Below are 20,616 nucleotides of genomic sequence, written 5' to 3'. Positions count from 1 at the left end.
GTAAGTACTATAATGTAAGTATTAAAGTAATAATGCCTTTATCCCATTTTTTGTCATGAATGTTTCTTTTTTGGTATTTGGATATTTAGGTTCTAATAATAATAACTAACAATTAGTAAAAAAATCATATTTTATATTAAACTAAGTATATTATGAATACAATTTACCTACCACTTTTTTTAGTCTTATAGTTTCAATACATTTTGTAGGTGTAAATCCCGAGGATTTATCAGGCAAGAAAGTAGGAGTTTATCTTGGTTGCTGTTTTTCCGAAACCGAGAAGGCTTGTGTGTATGTCACCCATATTGTCGCCGGTTTTGGTATCGCAGGGTAAGTTATTCGTTAATTTCTTTTTAAAGTGAAACTTTTATTACATCGTCTCAAACTTTTTGGTCTGTGTATCGCATGTCGCGTGTACTCGGCAGCCGACCGCCACGCGACATGCGCTACACAAAGCAGTGTTCGGAACCGTTCGAACAGTTTCACTTTTACCCATCGCTTTTACCGTAGTTTCATAAAACCACACAACATTTTTTTTATTTCTTTACTTTGGGACAATGCTTACTTTAACAAGAATATATTTTTGCTATTCAAAATAGAATAGTATATTTTTGTAGTAAGTAGTTTCTAAAGTATGGGATTCCATGAAAAAAAAATATACATACTTACCATCGTGGTAAATAAATAGAAAGGACACTTTCAAATTATTTATGCTAATAATAACTTTGAAAATATTTAAGTATTTGCATAAAATAAGTAAAGTGAGATGTCGTTAAGTGATTGAAATTACCTGATTACCTTCCTCCCATTACACACATTATTTGACATTCAGAATTTATAAACAAAAGCCCATAAACCACAACATCCAATCATACGTAATACCAATATATGATTTTTAATTTAATATACAAATTTCATACAACAGATGCAGTAGAGCCATGTTCGCCAACCGTATTTCCTACTGGTTGAACTCGAAGGGACCCTCGATGGTGGTGGACCAGGCTTGCTGCAGCTCCACCGTGGCTTTGGAGCTGGCCTTCCAAGCTATCAACCGTGGTGACTGTGATGCGGCGCTGGTAGGCGGGTCTTCTCTATGCCTGCATCCACACTCGTCTATTCATTATGGAAGGTATTAATGTTGCTCTATAAAATATATATTTTTTAATTAAAATTACTACACTTTTAAAAATTAATTTCGAATCATATAAATTTTAACAAATTGTTAGGTATAAAATATTGATACGTCAATGAAAGGCGGGCGTGCCGCGTGATCGACAAACCAGTTACAGATTTACCCTCAACTATAATAATAATTACTTTTTAAAATGCACAACCAATATTCTGTATCAATTTATTTTAATTCATTTTGTTTAGTACATATAAAACACCTCTTTTATCACTATTCATAAACCTGGCCATTTACAAAATTTAAATTTAGAATGTTTTCCACGCTGCTTTCTTTTTTTCTTTTTCGATTCATGTGGCGGGAACAAGGCGGGAATTTGCACAAAATATAAAAATAAATTAAACAAAAGTTGAGTGACATGGAATTATCTTAATTTTTAAGGATCATGACATTTAGTATGGATGGAAAAACGCAGTCGTTTGACCAAAATGGATGTGGATGTGCCAAGTCTGATACTATTAATGTTCTCTTCCTACAAAAGGCTAAAGAAGCTGTGCGGTAAGGAATTTAAATACATATTTGTATATACGAAAATTTTCTAAAAAGTGTTACTAGTTTGAAGATAAACTTTTGATTAAGTGAAAATTAAATGAGTTACTTAGTTTTTATATTTTCAATTGTTATTTTCTAAAAAATGTACCTATAGTGATTAGTTAAGAAAGTAAATACAAAACTTTTCGTTGTGGTTGAAAATAGTTTTTCCAAAATAGAACATTTAAGTACAAATTCAATTTATTTATATTAATAAAAAGATTTTTGTTTGTTTGTTATTACCATTTACTTATAGAAAAATACTGGATCGATTTTAAAAATTATTTTAACAATCAATGCTACCTACCTTATTCATCGAGTTTCCTAGATCGATATAACGAGTATAATCAATGTTTGCAAATAATATAGCACGTAAAATAATGAAAAATTCATTTGAAGAAAACACTCCTCATAAATTACATAGAATAAATAATTTATATTTCAGTGTATATGCAGAAATAGTGCACGCAAAGTGTGAATTCACATCATTTGTAGAAGGTGAAGATGGACCGAGGTATGGTTTCTATCGCAATCCATCTGACGTGGTCGGTTTTATGAAGGAGTTCTATAGTGAGGCTAATGTCTCTCCTCAAGCAGTGGAGTATGTTGAAGCTTTTGGTTCTGGTAAGTTTCATTAATAATATGTTAAGCATTTTTTAACCGACTTGAAAAGAAGGAGGGGGTTATCAATTCAGCCGGTATATATTTATTATTTATTTATGTATTCGCCAATTTTTAATATTATATCGATTTCGCCGAGGTTTCTCAACCGATCTACGAGATTGTTATTTTGTTTGATGCGGAATAGTTTTATGTATTTTCGTTTGCATTTACTGCGAAATTTGCAGAAGTATTATCTCGTTTTTCAATTTTATGTTATTTTTTTTTTGTAATTCCGTGGAATATGATGACTATGGCAAAAACAATAAATAGAAGCGAATTTTTAAATAAAGCATCTACGATTCAGATAATTAAAACTTCGTATAGGAACGGCATTAAGCAGAAGATTTACCAAAAAATATATTTTTAGGTGTACCTGAAGCTGATAAAGCTGAATTGGAAGCAATTGATGAAGTATTTTGCTCGGGTCGTAAAGAGCCTCTGCCGATTGGAAGTGTTATGTCTAATATCGGATATTCTGAGGCGGCTACTGGCGTGTCCTCTATCACAAAGGTACATTCCTTAATAAGAATTGATCTTATTGAACATTTTTTGTAATCAAATCAATTAATAAGTTTAATGACATCGAAATATTACAGGAGTGATACAAAGTATTCAATTATTAGAAATCTTCATTAAATTTTTAATGAAAAAGCTTAAAACAACGTACACATATTCCAACCAATTTTTTTTAATTAAACCAGGTGTTACTCGGTTTCGAAAGAGGCGAATTCGCAGCCAACCTAAACTATGACACCCCACATCAAGACGTAGCCGCGATACAGTCAGGCCGAATCCGCGTGATTTCAGACCACACTCCCACACAACATGGCTACGTGGCTGTGAACAGCTTCTCCGTCACCGGAGTCAATGCACATGTACTGCTCAAGGGACATTTTAAACCCAAGGTTTGTTATATGCAGGAGTGCTTTCCAAATCGGTATTGCTCTAATAACTATGATATTTCCACACAACATGGCTACGTGGCTGTGAACAGCTTCTCCGTTACCGGAGTCAATGCACATGTACTGCTCAAGGGACATTATAAACCCAAGGTTTGTTAAATTATGTAGGATTGATTTGATTTCAGAATTCGAATTAAATTAAATTAGAAATAAACTAATTGGTTTCTACTACTTTTATTGTATCATTTCCACTATAATTACTTTCATATTTAATTTAATTTTAAATAGATTTCAATGATGTTTCCTATTCAATGCCACCATTTATTGAAAGGTTTGATATCGTCACCATCCAGCCCTTTTTTGGACTTGTACAATTATTATGACTAGTTATTCGCTCATTGTTTATCTGATAGATGTGATTGTTAATGCTTGGGGGCCTGGTGACCCGTAACACAAGTATTTTATACTTATCGCGGGCACCAGTCTCTCACAAATGTTAGTGTTAAGATATATAGATTAACAATGTATGTGTTGATTGTACATTTGTGATGAGAAAATAAATAAATTTAATTTATTAGAATATTAATGCTTAAAATAATCTCTATTCCATGAAAGCACATTGTCCTTAATCTTCTTAAAGCCTTTTTAAAGTCAAGTCACTTTCAAATAACACTTTATTTGTATTATCAGGATCTGAACCGCTACAAATCCAATATTCCCCGCCTGGTAACGATCTCAGCGAGACAAGACACATCGATACCTAAAATCTTCGCTGACCTCAAGAGTCGCTCCATCGATCCGGAAGAGTTGGCGCTCTTCCACAATATACACAAAACTAATATACCTGGACATCTTGGACGTGGATATATTATTCTTGGTAAGACTTTTTTTTAAACTGAAATTGATGTACTTGGAAATTTATTGTGTGGTCAGATAATATGTTCTACTTTGATATATAAAGGTTCCAGAGAAGTTTAGCTAATTGTTATAGTTAAATTATATAATCTGTAAAGTTCAATACAATTTTAATTTGAAAAAGTACATATTACTAAATTTACTTGCTTTTCTGTTATTACACTACTAACGCCGCGTCCGTTTTCTCTACTTGCTGACAATTTTCCTGATTTTACACATTTTGATGTAAATTATCATTTCATTTATACTAATATTTTAACTAAACCTTCATGCTATACTACAAACACACGGACTAACCATAAATACGCCTTACTAGCTTTCCGCCCGCGGCTTCGCCCGCGCAGTCAAAGAAAAACCCACATAGTTCCCGTTCCGGTGGGATTTCCGTGATAAAACCTATCCTTTGTCCCGGGGTAAAAAGTAGCCTATGTTCTTTCTCGGGTATCAAAATACCTCTACAAAAACAAAATGAAAAATTTATGGTAATAAATATGAGTAACTAGCTTTCCGCCCTCGGCTTTGCCCGCATTTTCAAAGAAAAACTCGTTCCCGTAGGATTTCCGGGATAAAAACTATCCCATGTCCTTTCTCGGGTATCAAAATACCTCTATACCAAATTTCATGCAAATTGGTTCAGTAGTTAAGGCGTGATTGAGTAACAGACAGACAGACAGAGTTACTTTCGCATTTATAATATTAAGTATGGATTTTCCTGCACTAGATACAAACGAAGCAAACGAAACAGTAGCTCTAGTAGAGAAGTCAGACTATTGTGACATCACGACCCGTCCGCTGTGGTTCGTGTACAGCGGGATGGGCTCGCAGTGGCCCGGGATGGGGAAACAGCTCATGCGCATACCCGTGTTTGCTGCAGCTATTGACAAGTATGTTTGGTTTGGGATTGATATGATTGCAATATAATTAACAAGAATTTTATGGAAATTAGAATCATGATTAGATGTTTTTACTTCTAGAATAAATGTTTTTTACGATGATTTATACTGACTACTAACTGATGATGGACTTGTATTTGTTACATGCTTTGTGATTACGATTGTAGCATTTTTTGTCTCTTTGAATTCTGTTTACAGTTATACAGTTAGTAAAATGTTTTAATTTCATTAATTAAAACGATTCCAAGACCAAAGTTAACATTTAGACGACCTAACATAACTATTTGGGAAATTAACATTTAATAAATACTACCTTCAGAATCCAAGATCAAATTCTATTTATAAGTTGTATCTACATTACCTAACTAAATATGATCATTATCAGATGCCAGCGAGCTCTAGAACCAAAAGGGATAGATCTGATCAACATCATCACATCACCAGATAAGACGATGTTCGACAACATTCTGCACTCTTTCGTTGGTATAGCCGCAGTGCAAATTGGTCTTACTGATGTTCTTTTTTCTCTTGGTATAGTGCCTGATAAAATTATTGGTGAGTTATGTAGTTTTATATGAATTACTTAAGTTTTAAATTGTGTTCGTATTTCTTTATTACTAGAAAGTAAAGCATTGTTCATTTGTCTTTCTCTTTCTTTAATGTATTGTCTTTAATAACAATTTGTTGAATCATTCATTTACATTTAAAAGTTGGATGATAATTGCTTTGAATCACTTTGTTTATATCACTGTTTAAACAAACAATTTCATCACTGACGAACCAATATGGATCAATAAATATTTCTAATTCAAAAAAATAATTCATTATTAGTTAAGTTTTCTTTTTTATTGCTAGGTCACAGTGTAGGCGAGTTAGGATGCGCGTACGCAGACGGTTGCCTCACAGCGGAAGAGATGATCCTCTCCGCGTACAGCCGCGGGCTCGTGTCTGTACAGACACCGTTCATTAAGGGATCGATGGCCGCTGTTGGAATGGGATATACTGAGGTATTTAAAATATATAAGTATTTTATGAATGTTGCAAAAAGTCTTTACCAACCAATACTTAACAACATTTACAACTCATCACATCTACAGTCTAAAAATTTGTTAACTCCAACAATTTATATTCTGATTTAAAATTTATCTCTCAATCTTTAGATTCAATTTTAATTCTTTCCCTGTATAACTAGGCATTATTCAAACAATATTTAAAAATCCTATACACTTCTAATAAATGTTTCCCAGATCGTGAAGCTCCTTCCCCCAGACATAGAAGTAGCGTGTCACAACTCGCGCGAGTCGTGCACTATCTCGGGACCGGCGGAGAGTATGAGCCAGTTCGTGGGAGAGTTGAGCGCTAAGAGAGTGTTCGCTAGAGAAGTGCCCTGTTCCAATATAGCGTACCACTCGAGATATATCGCGGATGCTGGTGAGTTAGGGGATAATTTATTCTTATAGCTCATTTCGGTACATTTTTCTTGGAAAGATTTCTCAAGTATATCTTTAAAAAAAAAATTGAAATTGTGGCGTAGTGGCTCAATGTCATCTTTGTATTACGAAATGTTTTCCTTCTGTTTTAAAGACATAATGTCGACAGATATTTTGTATGTTTTTTGTCACAATGTTTGTCCTCAATAGACTCTTTAATCCATCAGTCCCCGGAATCACAGACACAATAGATAATCTATTGTGTCGCGCCCCGATCGGGGCGCTCGGTGGTCAATGGGTTAAAACCACTTTACCGATTATAATAAAATTCGCACACCATGTGCAGTGTGATCCAACTTGAGAGATAGTATAGGTTTTATCCCGGAAATCCCACGGGAAAGGGAACTATGCGGGGATTTATCTGAAAACGCGGTCGAAGCCGCGGGCGGAAATCTAGTATAATATATGTGCTTATACTCTTAATCTATCTAATAGATATTTTGCCTTTCTTTCGTAAAAAAAATCCAAAACATATTTTCACATTTTTATATAAGAAGGATATTTTCAATCCAAATATTGATACCACAAAAAAGAAGAGATATAATTGTATCAATTTTCCAGGACCCGGTCTCCGCAAATACTTGAGCGAAGTGATACAGAACCCCAAACCGCGCAGCGAGCGCTGGGTCTCCTCCTCTATACCGGAGAGTAGATGGAACGAGCCACTCGCCAAGTATTCTTCTGCTGAGTACCATACAAATAATTTATTGGTGAGTTGAAATATGCAATGAGATTTTCAGAAATTACTGTGTTTGTATTGTTAAATGTATTGTTATTGTGCAGTTGAATTTGAAATTAAGTATGATTTGAGTTTCAGAGATCAGGTATAATTTTAAGATAGGTATAGGTAAGATTTTGAGAGGTTTATTCTTGTAAACTTTTACCAGTCTTTGTGCATAGTAATTTTCCTTATATTATTGAATGTCTTCTTTCTGGATTTTGCATTCTGATTGTCACAGAAGATTCACTTAAAATTCAGCTTCACTTCGCAATATTCTTCTTTAGGCGCGTTAAGAGTAAAATTTCAAGGTCGCGTCATGGCAATACCGTCACGTCATGAAGTAAGGCGACGATATTGGTATGTTTGAATCTTGCCAAAGAAGTTTCACTTCTGATACGTGTGCTCGTCACACGCTATTTTGAAGTGAAAACTTCTTTAGCGGCGTTGAGCACTTTTTCTGTAATGGTACAAAATGGTATTTAAAAAGGGTATAAAATCTTAAACTCGCGTCCGGACACGTGACCTGATCGAAAAAGCGTAAGACGGATGGAGAGTAGACAGCTATCCCCTCTCTACTACGCGCATTTTCACTTCTGCCGGCACTCCCGAAGTGCAACCCGTCTTTTTTTTTGTTATTTTGTCCCTTCTAACTATGACTTTAATTCCAGAACCCAGTACTATTCGAAGAAGCATCGTCCCTGATCCCCGCGGACGCAGTGCTGGTGGAGCTGGCCCCGCACGGGCTGCTGCAGGCGATCCTCAAGCGAGCCTTGCCCGATACTTGCGCTAATATACCGCTTACAAGGAGAGGTCATGATGATAACGCCAGATTCGTGCTGGAGGCTGTGGGACAGTGAGTCGTTATATTACGTTCGTTTATAGGTAATATTGTTGGAGTAGGTGGCCAATGTGATCCAGCTATAGAAATCACTAGGTGGAAATCTATACTAATATTATAAAGCTGAAGAGTTTGTTTGTTTGTTTGTTTGAACGCGCTAATCTCGGGAACTACTGGTCCGATTTGACAAATTCTTTCGGTGTTAGATAGCTCATTTATCGAGGAAGGTTATAGGGTATATATTATCCCGCTAAGACCAACAGGAGTGGAGCCACGGGGGTGAAACCGCGCGGAGCAGCTAGTGTGTCATAATATTGTAGTTGGAATAGGTGGACACTATTATGATCCAGGTATACATATATATCACCAAGGAGATAATGTCTTCAAGTAACTTTATATTGTAGGTGAGCTTACTATTTGTAGATGTTGATATAGAATTAGTGGAATTTGGCGGTAAATATGCGTTTATACTGTTCATTGCAGATTTGATATTAACACTCGATTTGTACTGTATATTAGGGAAACAGATGAACTTGTGAAATGACGATTCTGTAGAAAATGAGTTAGTTGAAACTTCTTTGGCAAGATTCAAATATGCCAAAATCGCCTCACTTCAAGATGCGGACGTGACGCTACTGCATGACGCGAACTTGAAATTTTACTCTCAACGCGCCTAAAGAAGTTTCACTTCAAGAAATATTTCTATCAGAAAATCTATATATATAAAACTCAAAGGTAACTGATATAGTGATCTATCAACGCACAGCCCAAACCACTGGACGTATCGGGCTTAAAATTTGGCATGCAGGTAGATGTTAGAACGTAGGCATCCGCTAAGAAAGGATTTCCCGAAATTATTGCGGGAACGGGGAAAAACGGGGATGCACGTACAAAGTCGTGGGCGGAAGCTAGTTAAACATATATATATTGAACAGGCTATACATGCAAGGCTTCACACCTTGTGTATCGGCGCTGTACGGTGCGGTGCAGTTCCCGGTGTCGAGCGGCACGCCCGGGCTCGGCCACCACGTGCAGTGGGCGCACCATGAGACTTGGTGAGTGCATACACACATACATACAGATAGAAACAAGACGGGTTGCACTCCGGGAGAGCCGGCAGAAGTGAAAACTTGATTATTAACGTTCAGCATGTTTGATATTTTGGAATGGTATCTGTCTTACGCTTTTTCGATCAGGTCACGTGTCCTGACGCGAGTTTAAGATTTTATACCCATTACAGAAAAAGTGCTCAACGCCGCTAAAGAAGTTTTCACTACAAAAATCAGGTCCACAAAATAATATACATAAAAATACCCCCAAACAGAACTAACTCCTATATCTGGCTTTGAATAGAAACCTGATTTGATGAAATTGTTTTGATCTAGGGGCTATTACAGTTTCTTGATTACCATTCTCTGTAGAAACAGTTTTCAGACGACCATAACATTTCCGAAAAAAGTCTAGTTGAATAAGCAGATGAGTTTGAAAGAGCAAAAAATTTTACCTAATCATGTATTATTCTTTTAAACCACCAATTAAATGAGGATTTTGATTATCTTATCAGGCCCCTGCCGCTCTATGTAACTGAAAACCGCAAAACCGCAGCGTCCTGCAAGTTTGTAGTGTCAATTCATGATGATGAGCACCGTTATTTACAAGGACACATTATCAAAGGTAAGATATGAAATAGAAGCTTACTAATACATACTATTTTAAATTACATACCATTTTATACCCAGAATTATACAGTCTACTAAATAAATAAAGTTAACGTTAAGTCTTAGTTAATATTGCAATTTTTACAGTATTACATTTGACTAATAATTGAAAACAATTTTACATGCTAAAATTTCTGTTATTTTTTTTTAAACTTAAATTACAGGCTAATTCTGCTGCGTTCTTTTTAAGTAAATTATACAGAATATCAATCAATCAAAACATTTCCAGAAAGAATCACATTCTTACCCTAAGAAATGACTTATAATAGCATCTATTCAAAACTCATTAATAAATGAATCCCCAGATCGCACCACGTACCCATACGCAGCAGCACTAGTATCCGTGTGGGACACACTAGCTATGATCCTCGGCTGCACTCGCCGCGCGATGTCAGTACAGTTCCGCGACGTGCGTTTCACCGCACAGCCGCGTTTGCACGCACAGCGAGCGTTGCGTTTGCACGTTACGTTGCAACGCGGGACTGGACGTTTTGAGGTGAGGGTAGTAAGGAATACAAGCAACGCTTAGGTGACGCTACCGCTAGGAATCAGATGCTTTTGATGAACTGCAAAGAATTCAAGGTGACCATTGTATAGTTCTGGCTGGTATGGAAATTGTGAATTTGGAAGTATTTTGTTATAAAAATTTAACAGTGAGACATAATAATTATGAAAAAAGTAACAATAGAAGAAATAATAAAAAACTTATGGATAAATGGGAAACAATCGGAAACTGTATATGTTACAATCAATGTTCAAATCAATTTGATAATTGTCACGTGTCCTGACGCGAGTTTAAGATTTTATACCCATTACAGAAAAAGTGCTCAACGCCACTAAAGAAGTTTTCACTTCAAAAATAACAATAATCATCAAATTACAACGCTTTTAAAATGTTTTTTTATTATGAATGTTTTTATAAGGTTATGACAGAGAACACAGAAATCGCTACTGGTTTTATCGAACAAAGCAACGAATCGCAATCACCCATGGAAGTAGAGAATGAAGCATTGGATCTCACTACTGAAGACATTTACAAGCTATTGTCTACCAAGGACTGTGCTTACATGTAAGAATTATTTGAAAATACATACTTATAATATTTGAGATTTCTAAATTTCAATTTGTTTCATAATTCTGAATTAGAAAGAAAGAAATACACCTTTATTTGAGATAGTAAATACAGAACAAATAAAACTTATTTAAAATAACACAAATAAAAAAAGCGTGTGTGCTGAGCACACGTGTCAGAAGTGAAACTTCTTTGACAAGATTCAAAGATACCAAAATCGTCACCTTACTCCATAACGTGATGGTATTGCCATGACGCGACCTTGAAATTTTACTCTCAACGCTCCTAGAGTTCTTACAGACGAATGGCAAGTTGTGAACGGCAGAGGCTACTTCAGCCGTAAACTTGCCGTTCGTCTGTAAGAACTCTAAAGAAGTTTCACTTAAAAAACAATTAAAAAAAGACTTGTGGCACTCGGGGACTGCCGCGGTAAAGCTATTGCATGCTATGCCTTCAAGCCACACCTCCGCACCCGTCGGAGTGGGAAGCGTGAGGTTTTTCGTTACGGAATTTCTCGATTCGGTCCCTGCGCTCAAGGCCCGCGATAGAAGCTATGCAATAGCTTAACAAACAAACAAAGAATAAAGTTAACCCATATAAGGTAACCTAGCAATACATACTTTAATGAACATAAAATTATTTTCAGCGGTGAATTCAAAAGCATAAAAAATGCCAACATTGACTTATCCCACGCTAAAATATACTGGCGTAAAAACTGGGTCACTTTCATCGATAGTCTAATACAAATGAATGTTCTCAAACAAAATGAGAGTTCCTGTGAACTTGACTTTATTAGAGAAATTAATATTGATGTTGATGAAATTAAAGCTGTTAAAGTAGACGATAATGAAGGAATAGTTGATGCTACTTTTTCGGATGTGTATGAAACTTCCAGGTATGTTAGTAGTGTTATTATAGTTGAATAAGGTTATCGATTTGATAAATTATCTTAAAAAGAGAGATGATAAGAGTTATTACAAATAATGAATGCTTTTTATATTACACTATGTAATTAATTTATTGACAAGTGAAGAAAGAAAGTTAAGAAAGTAATTTTTTGACAGAGCATAATAATTAATGTGTGATATAGCCTTTTTTAGTAGGAGCAAAGATAGTAATTAATAATTGTGATTTTAGATGTCCTGGAGTAATAATGAAGAACATGAGGTTCCGTAGTATACCTCTGAGTAAAGATCCAATTGCATTGAAGGAGCATAAATTCGTTCCACATTTCCCGAAAGAGAAGTGTAGTGTAAGTTCTTTTTAACTGTCCACTGTACCACTTTTATTAAATTTAAGTTTTTTTTGTACTTTCGTCAAATGTTTTCTTTAACATTAGATTGGGTATCCAAACTTTTGGTAAAAAATGTTAAAATATTGTGATATTTTCAACAGGAGGCTTCTGCGATCACAGTTTTCTTGCAAATAGTAGCTGAAAACTTGAATAAGGAGTCTATCAATGTTCTAATTGTGAAAGATGGCTCTTCTATTTTCAATAACTTGAAGAACATTGTAAAAGACATTCCAGGATTGGAAGTGAATTTGTCAAGCATTCATAAGAACCAAATTCTACAGCGAAAGGATATTATTGAAAATCAAGTAGATGTTTTGCTTCTAGAAAATTTATCTTTGGATGAAAATGTAAGTTTTCAATTGGGTTTAATTTTTTTTATACTATATACCAAAATATTTGTTTAATGACCTTCTAAATAAAAAAAAAAAACTTCATCTAAGTAAGTTACATTAAAATTGTAATTGAATGAATCTTTATTAAACCAGTAATTTTATAAAATTTTCCCAAAAATATAAAATTTATATGCCAATTTTTTGCGAGTTGTGTAGACTAAATTATGAACAATATGAACTACATAATCAATGTTTCAAAATATTTAAGTCTTACAACACAGTACTGCATATAATATGATCTACTATAGATTAAATAGGTCAACGACGACGACGACAGCAACACATTACACAAAATCATTCATTTCATTTTTTTCAGCTCTGCCAACTTTTCCACCAAATCCTACCGCGCGATTATTTCATAATCAACAAAGAGCAACAATCGAAACAGCGTCCATTAACTCTATACACACCAGTTTCCGCCCAGAACATTCCAGAAGCCAGAATAGAGTTAGTTCGTTGGAGACCAGCTCCAAGTGGAAAGATATCTAGTGCTGTTACTGTCCATTCTTCTGAAGATCTATCTTTACTTGCATCTACTTTAGCCTTATTATCTCCTGGACAAAATCTTTTAATAATTTCAACCTTCCCGAAAGTTCCGGGTTTGGTAGAATTGGTTAAAGAATGGAGGAAGGAAATAAAGAGTCAAGATAAGAAGATATTCTTGGTTGAATTTAACCATAAGGTGTCAAATGACCAGTGCTTGAATGGATTGCCCGAGTTGAATCTTATGTTCAATGTTTATGATCATGTACGTATTTTTGCTAAATTGCCTTTCTCAAATGTTTTTTTTATGAAAAGTGTTAAATATAAAATGTAATTATTCTTTTACTTATTCTAAAGGGAAATAAATATAAATAAGAATGTAAACTATACAATTCGTCTATTCAGGGTACTTTATTTCATCTCTGGATAACATTCAGTAGGACTTCTGATAATTACAATATTTCTAAATCATTTGCTACTATACCGATCAATCAATCATTGTCCCTAATTTAAAAATTTGCATATTTTTATCCCCTTTTAATACATTCTTCAGAATTTTAATGTTTCACTGTCACATATCAGAATATAATTTACTTATCCAGGGTATTTGGGGCGGCAAATATTATATACCCATAGAGAAGTACTCTCAATCAACAAAGGATGTGATGTTAACAACTACCCGCGTTGGAGACATTAATGCATTGATTTGGGTAGAAGCGCCTGAATTGTATGGACCTGGTATGGATGTTAAGGTTAGCTCTTTTTGTATTATTTCTACCTAAATATTTAATTTTAAGGGGTGGTTTATTTTCAGCAAGAGGTATATTTAGGAGTCCAATAATTTTTGCATTTTGAATAGGGTCAATTTACTCCTCCATTATCTTTTTTTTTTTTTTTTTTTTTTTTTTTTTGATGTCACAAATCTGCAATCAGTCAAACAACTATAAGCAGATCGGTTGAGTTTATTTGGACGATTGGACGAAGGTAAGGCCAGTGCCTTAGTTCGTCTTAATTAGGAAGCACATCAGCTCTCTTCAGTCTGTGTATACTTTTAGGCTGTAAAAGTATGTGTGATAATGGGTTTGGGTGTGATGTCAAACGATCTGTATTTAGCTGTATAGCGTTTTGCTTCATCAGTGACTGTGGGCATTTCCAGATATTCGTGGATTTCTGAATTGCGGGCGTACCATGGAGCAGCTGATATCGATCTTAGAATATTGTTCTGTGTTCTTTGAAGGCAGTTTATATTGGATTTGCTGGCCGATGACCACAACTGAATACCGTAAGTCCAAATCGGTTTAATCACCGAGCAGTAAACTCTCAGTTTATTGCTCAGGGATAGGGTCGATTGCCTTCCAAGAAGCCAAAGTAAGTTTCTGAATCGAAAATTTACTTCATTTCGCTTATTTTTTATGTGTTCCCTCCATGTCATCCTTCTGTCCAGATAGAACCCCAGGTATTTGACACAGGTTGATTGTGGTAAGGTGTTGTTACCTAATTTGGGCGCTGAGCAGTTCCCGCGTCGCAAGGTGAACGTTATGTGATGAGATTTTGGGACGCTAGCTTTAATACGCCACTTGTTAAGCCACTCATTTGTGTAATCGAGTTGAACTTGTAGTAAATTAGTCGCCTCCTCTGGGTTGGTGTTACAGGCGAGGAATGCTGCATCATCAGCATATGTTGCTACTGTTACATTTGGCAGCTGGGGAAGATCGCTAGTAAATATGTTATATAATGTAGGACCAAGAACCGATCCTTGGGGTACTCCGGCATAGCAGCTATGTAGAGCAGATCTGGCATCTCCATATTTTACTCTAAACATTCTTTCACTGAGGTATGAGGCTAGTAAAGGATAGAAAGTATGCGGAATACTTTTTTTTATTTTGTATAGTAACCCTTTATGCCAGACTCGATCGAAAGCTTGTTGGATGTCTAGGAAAACAGCCGAACAATATTCTTTTTTCTCTAGACAGTGTCGCACAGTGTGGTAGACTCTATGTACTTGTTCTATGGTCGAGTGTTTCCTTCGAAAACCGAACTGGTGGTCAGGTATGACTTGGTCAGAATCTATAAATGGGCGTAACCGAGTAAGAGTAATCTTTTCCCATAATTTACTTAAGATCGGAGTTAGGCTAATCGGACGATGAGATGAGGCATCGTTGACTGGCTTTCCGGGTTTGTGTATCATAACTACTTCTGATATTTTCCAGATTGTAGGTACATGAGTTGTTCTGAATATTGCATTAAAAAGAGATGTCAAAAAGACGATGCACTTTCTAGGAAGCTCTTTGATTACCTTCGGAGTAATCATGTCAAACCCAGGAGCCTTCTTTGAGTCCAAGTCGGCGATTTCTTTCAGTAGTTCCCGTGGAGAAGTCGGTTTTATTGGTAAAGATAATTGTAGATCTTGATTCAGAACACGATCTATTTCAGGGTCTTCAGGGTTTACTGCTTCATTAGGCTTAAACACTTCAGTGAGATAATTAGCGAAGGTCTCAGCTTTTTCTGCGTCTGTTCGAGCCCATGTGTTCCCGTTCCTAATTGGAGGAGAACACTGTTGGGGCTGTGGTAAGTTCTTGGTGGCCTGCCAGAGGGAGTGTATTCCATGAGCGTTAGGTGACATTTTCTCTAGTCTTTGTTTGACGGAATCATTTGCAGTTACATGAAGGAGGTTTTTAAGATCCTTAATAGCTTTGTTTAGGAGTTTCTTATCTTCGCTATTACGGGAAAGCTGCCAAACTCTACGAAGGCGACGCTTTTCACTTATTTTTTCGCGTAATTCAAGTGGAATCAAAGTATTGCCATGTGACTCTTTCAATATAGGAGTGCTTATCCACGCTGCCACTTGAATCAAGTTTGTTATGTATAGAGATGCATTTTCTACGTCTTCAGCAGTTTTAAGTGGAAGCTTGAGAATAATATTGTCCTCTAGATGTTTTCGGAAGCAGTTCCAGTCTGTTTTTACATTGGTTAAATACGAATCCTCCATTATCTACAAATTATTTTTTTTCTAGGTACATTACGCTACACTGAATACCCTTGATGCTAAAAGGTGTACTGGTGTCGTACCAATCAATTCAGATGTTCTAAGCTTTGGAATGGACTTCAGTGGTGTTACTGACAGGTATTTATTTTGTATATTATATTGATTATTTGAATACATAAATGTAATTTATAGCAATATAAATGGCATTGTCTGAAATTCCGATTTCCTTTTTTTTTGAATATAATGGAAATAGAAAATATATTTATTTTGGAAAACAACAAATACTATAAATTCATTTTACATTTTAATGCACTTCTTTTTTGCGCGTGTAGTGTTTGTATCTGATATGGTCAAAGGCTGAAAACGCTTACCGAGCAAAAAAAGCTAACAACGCGTTTTGGTCACAGCATGTGTTAAATCCATACAAATAATTTTAATTACTACGTATGACACAAGTGCATCCAGGTAGTTTCTTAGTGTCGATTTAAATCAAAACATCAGATACCAGGCGAGCAGACGTTACAGGGAGATTGTTATTACACTATGAACTTGTGTGCAATTCTGTTTACATAGATGCAATTTAATTTCATTGATATGGAGGCTTTGCACGCGGCTTTCCATATCGATTTTTTCTCTTGACGATTGACTAGATTACTTTTTTGTAAATATTCATTAAATTATTAGTTTTTATTAAATTAAAGGCGAGAAATCCATACCAAAATGATAATGTAAGTTTCTCTTGTCATAGAATGCTATTTAAATTATTAGCCGAGTTTGAAAATGTTGACTACAGTTGAAACATAAAAGAACTCTATATTAATGGTGGACTATGGAAGTTCACACATACGACATCAATTCTAAAAATTGGGTTTTAGTAAATAAACTAGGACATTACAAATTATTTTCATATAGATAAAAATGAATGAGATAGCATACATAAGCCACGCCCCTTGTTTACAAAAGTGTCCCGTAACTCATAACATTGTACCAGGATGCTATGGGTGGAAAGAGGTTTAGCGAAGCTTGTTCAATATTGCATACATACAGTTCGGGAATTCGAATCATTCAAACTTTTTTAATGATCATAAATAAATAAGACGTCCAATTAAAATGTGTTGGGCACGTTATGGGCTTACAATCAAGTGGAAATATTGTTTGTGATTGCTCACTGGAAGAAAATGGCGATATCTGGTCGTAAAGTGATAAAACACGAGTATTGTGTGTCTCGAAAATAAGTACTTAATACTGTCTATACCAATATTGCCTTAAAATTTAGTAATGTTGGTAGTTCCGACTTACACTATTTGGATAGGCTTATTGCACGCCTCATAAGCGAAGCGTTGAGGTGGGTACTACTGTCACTTCGCGCAAAACATCTGATTTTTCAAACTTAAAATGTCTTTATGTATAGCGCCCGGCAAACTTCTTGGCAAAAAAGTAGCGTGGTGGGGGAAGTTTGCGCATCAAGTTTTAGTACATTTTTATATGCGCAAGCTTCCTCCACTACGTTAAAAAGTGGCCAAGTTACGTGCCGACAACTATATCATACATTGCACTTGTAAGATAATACATACACACACATATTAAGAAAAAACACTATTTTTAACATTCATGATATTTTTGATGTCATCTTGTTATTTAAACTAGTTAAAAAACAGTTCAAAAAAGTTCTGTCTTGGACGTCCGTGTGTCTGTATGTGCGGAGGATTTTCTTGTTAACACGATAGCGACCGAAATACTTTACTAATCGAGTCTTTTTTTTCTCTCTTACGCTTGAGTATGCTCAGGAATAGAACCCTTTCATTTTTCAGGGTCTGATTCGATGTGGTTTAATTGTTATTAAATAAACAAAAATAATTATTAATAAATTTTATTATTAATAAATAATTATTAAAAAAAAATTATGAGGCGTGCACTTTTGGATTTTCCAAACTATTTTTAAATATTTGTTGTTTCGTGGGGTTAACTTAACCTCATCCAACCCTTCCATTCCCTGGAGAAAGTCATAACAATATACCAGGTTGTCATAAAATAAAAAAGTTAACTGGGTAAAGAAAATCAATGTACGGGACGGGAGAGCGTTTGTTTATTTTACTTGCTTGGAAATCAAAACAATGTACTCGGATTGCATCGTTACATAGGAATACATTTCAAACTAAATATAAAGTGTATTAAATGTATTTTTATTGAACGTGTATTCATAACGTTTTTTCATCATCATCATAAATCATTGAAATATCCCGAAGAAATAACGTGAAAGATTGCTCGGACATGATTTCACTTTTCTCATTTCTTATTAATTTAAAAGTAATATAAAATATTATTTTTTAATTTTTTCACACCAATTATTGTAAAAAGCCTCTTGACATTTTAAAAGAATTGTTTCTTTTCATTATAACATATTTCCTGTGCCGTCTCATTCAAAATTGTCCACTATATCCATAATACGTTCAATAATATTACTAAGTAATATTTTGCACGCCTCATAAGCGAAGCGTTGAGGTGGGTACTACTGTCACTTCGCGCAAAACATCTGATTTTTCAAACTTAAAATGTCTTTATGTATCATACATTGCACTTGTAAGATAATACATACACACACATATTAAGAAAAAACACTATTTTTAACGTTCATGATATTTTTGATGTCATTTTTGTTATTTAAACTAGTTAAAAAACAGTTTAAAAAAGTTCTGTCTTGGACGTCCGTGTGTCTGTATGTGCGGATCCTTTTTCTTGTTAACACGATAGCGACCGAAATACTTTACTAATCGAGTCTTTTTTTTTCTCTTACGCTTGAGTATGCTCAGGAATAGAACCCTTTCATTTTTCAGGGTCTGATTCGATGTGGTTTAATTGTTATTAAATAAACAAAAATAATAATTAATAAATATTTATTAAAAAAAATTATGAGGCGTGCTCTTTTGGATTTTCCAAATTATTTCTACTTTGCATTACCAATTCCTGTGTGGTTCGCTAGTCTCAATCAAGATTGGATCTTGCAGCCGGTTTTAATTCGTTCAGGAATAATAACCCCAGTATTATAAGTAGAAAATGTAGATAGGCTGAAATCTTTAGGGGTGGCATGTTGAAATTTTTCTAATTACAATTTTCTTTCTTTAACGTCTAACTAATATTGTTTTCATATAGTGCCGTTTTGTAATTGTTGATTCTATTTACTTCTAATATCATTACGTATAACTTTAAAAACAATTTAGGAGTACAGAGTACTATCCTACTAATATTATAAATGCGAAAGTTTGTGAGGATGGATGTATATTGTATATATGTGTATGTATGTTTATTACTCTTTTACGAAAATACTACTGAACCGATTACAATGAAATTTAGCACACATATAGAGGGTAACTTGGATTATTATAAAGTATAGGTTTTATGTCGGAAATCCCACGGGAACCGGAACTGTACGGGTTTATCTTTGAAATGCGGGCGAAAAGCTAGTAATTATAATTGTCATGCATTTACTCCCTACACCCAGCGGTGTCCGCGTGATGGGTCTGGTGACAGGCGGGTCGGCGCGCAGCCGCGTGCGCGCGCCCCGCGACCAACTGTGGCCGGTGCCAGCGCACTGGACGCTCGAGGACGCCGCCACCGTGCCGCTCGCGTATACCCTTGCCTTCTACTGTTTGGTGAGTTATTAGCTCATTAACTTGATTTTCGTCTTGTCTACATAATTAGTACGTCAGTACGCATTGCCACTTGCGAAAGTTTGGCTCTTGGGTAGAAATCATTTGGACCTTTGTTGTCGATCTCTAGTAATTTGCATATTTTGCTACTTACACACTCTTCTAGTATTTAAAGTAATTGAATTATTTGGCTTGAATTTTTTCTCACACGCTATATTTTCATCAGATCTTTCTTATGCCACTATTACGTTAGTCCAATATTACTTCATGCAAATTTAGTCGATTAAAAACAAACTTTAGTCTTATAAATTATCAACTTGTATCCTACCACTAAAGTTTTTCATCCGTCTATAAATAAAATTTTACTACTAAATTATCACGCATTCATCCAATATACTACAATTCTCCATAAACTTACAGACAAACAAAGTACAACTGCGTCGCGGTATGCGCATCCTAGTGCACGGCGGTGCGGGTGCGCTGGCGCAGGCGGCCATCTCTATCGGGCTTGCGTGCGACTGCGAGGTGTTCACCACTGTCAGCGATGTGAAGAAGAAGCAGTTTGTTAGGAAACTGTTTCCACAGTTGCAAGGTATGAACAGGTTTTGGTGGACAGTTTTTGACTCTATATCCAAGTATACTAGTGGTCTACTGGCTACAGAGTCTAGGGTGAAATACTTTTTTTTAAGACTTCTATTTCGATTTCACGGAAATTTAAATATTTTCTTGATCAAAATTCAGAGTGATTGATTACGCTCACGTGAAATTTTTTATCATTTCATTTCTTATAATAATTTTGTATTGTTGTAATTAAAAAAATGGACAATTGAATTCATTTTTCGAAATCTCTGATTATTTGAAATATTTCACTTCTCGAATATGTGT

The 20,616-nt window shown here is 35.2% G+C and overlaps 1 protein-coding gene across 1 annotated transcript in view; it reads left to right on the top strand.

Moving 5' to 3' along the window:
* The window catches only part of LOC149899262 (fatty acid synthase-like), a 30,279-nt gene that overhangs the window by 867 nt on the left and 8,796 nt on the right, over positions 1-20,616 (top strand). The window contains exons 3-27 of the mRNA XM_090114093.1: positions 210-330; positions 926-1,129; positions 1,568-1,684; positions 2,163-2,341; positions 2,748-2,890; positions 3,082-3,285; positions 3,973-4,159; positions 4,919-5,081; positions 5,476-5,645; positions 5,946-6,097; positions 6,338-6,521; positions 7,142-7,290; positions 7,970-8,154; positions 9,075-9,194; positions 9,704-9,813; positions 10,163-10,353; positions 10,781-10,926; positions 11,576-11,824; positions 12,067-12,181; positions 12,325-12,570; positions 12,932-13,363; positions 13,701-13,850; positions 16,113-16,222; positions 19,584-19,734; positions 20,152-20,323. Of these exons, the coding sequence (XP_089970219.1) occupies positions 210-330; positions 926-1,129; positions 1,568-1,684; positions 2,163-2,341; positions 2,748-2,890; positions 3,082-3,285; positions 3,973-4,159; positions 4,919-5,081; positions 5,476-5,645; positions 5,946-6,097; positions 6,338-6,521; positions 7,142-7,290; positions 7,970-8,154; positions 9,075-9,194; positions 9,704-9,813; positions 10,163-10,353; positions 10,781-10,926; positions 11,576-11,824; positions 12,067-12,181; positions 12,325-12,570; positions 12,932-13,363; positions 13,701-13,850; positions 16,113-16,222; positions 19,584-19,734; positions 20,152-20,323 (4,350 nt within the window). The remainder of the gene's footprint in view (positions 1-209; positions 331-925; positions 1,130-1,567; positions 1,685-2,162; positions 2,342-2,747; positions 2,891-3,081; positions 3,286-3,972; positions 4,160-4,918; positions 5,082-5,475; positions 5,646-5,945; positions 6,098-6,337; positions 6,522-7,141; positions 7,291-7,969; positions 8,155-9,074; positions 9,195-9,703; positions 9,814-10,162; positions 10,354-10,780; positions 10,927-11,575; positions 11,825-12,066; positions 12,182-12,324; positions 12,571-12,931; positions 13,364-13,700; positions 13,851-16,112; positions 16,223-19,583; positions 19,735-20,151; positions 20,324-20,616) is intronic.

Source organism: Colias eurytheme, chromosome 21 (assembly GCF_061535395.1).
Source record: "Colias eurytheme isolate Ceu_HAF_F1 chromosome 21, ilColEury1 Martin Lab GWU primary, whole genome shotgun sequence".
Taxonomy (NCBI): Eukaryota; Metazoa; Arthropoda; class Insecta; order Lepidoptera; family Pieridae; genus Colias; species Colias eurytheme.
Note: the sequence above shows the minus strand (reverse complement) of the source record. Positions and strands in the feature narration are given on the sequence as shown.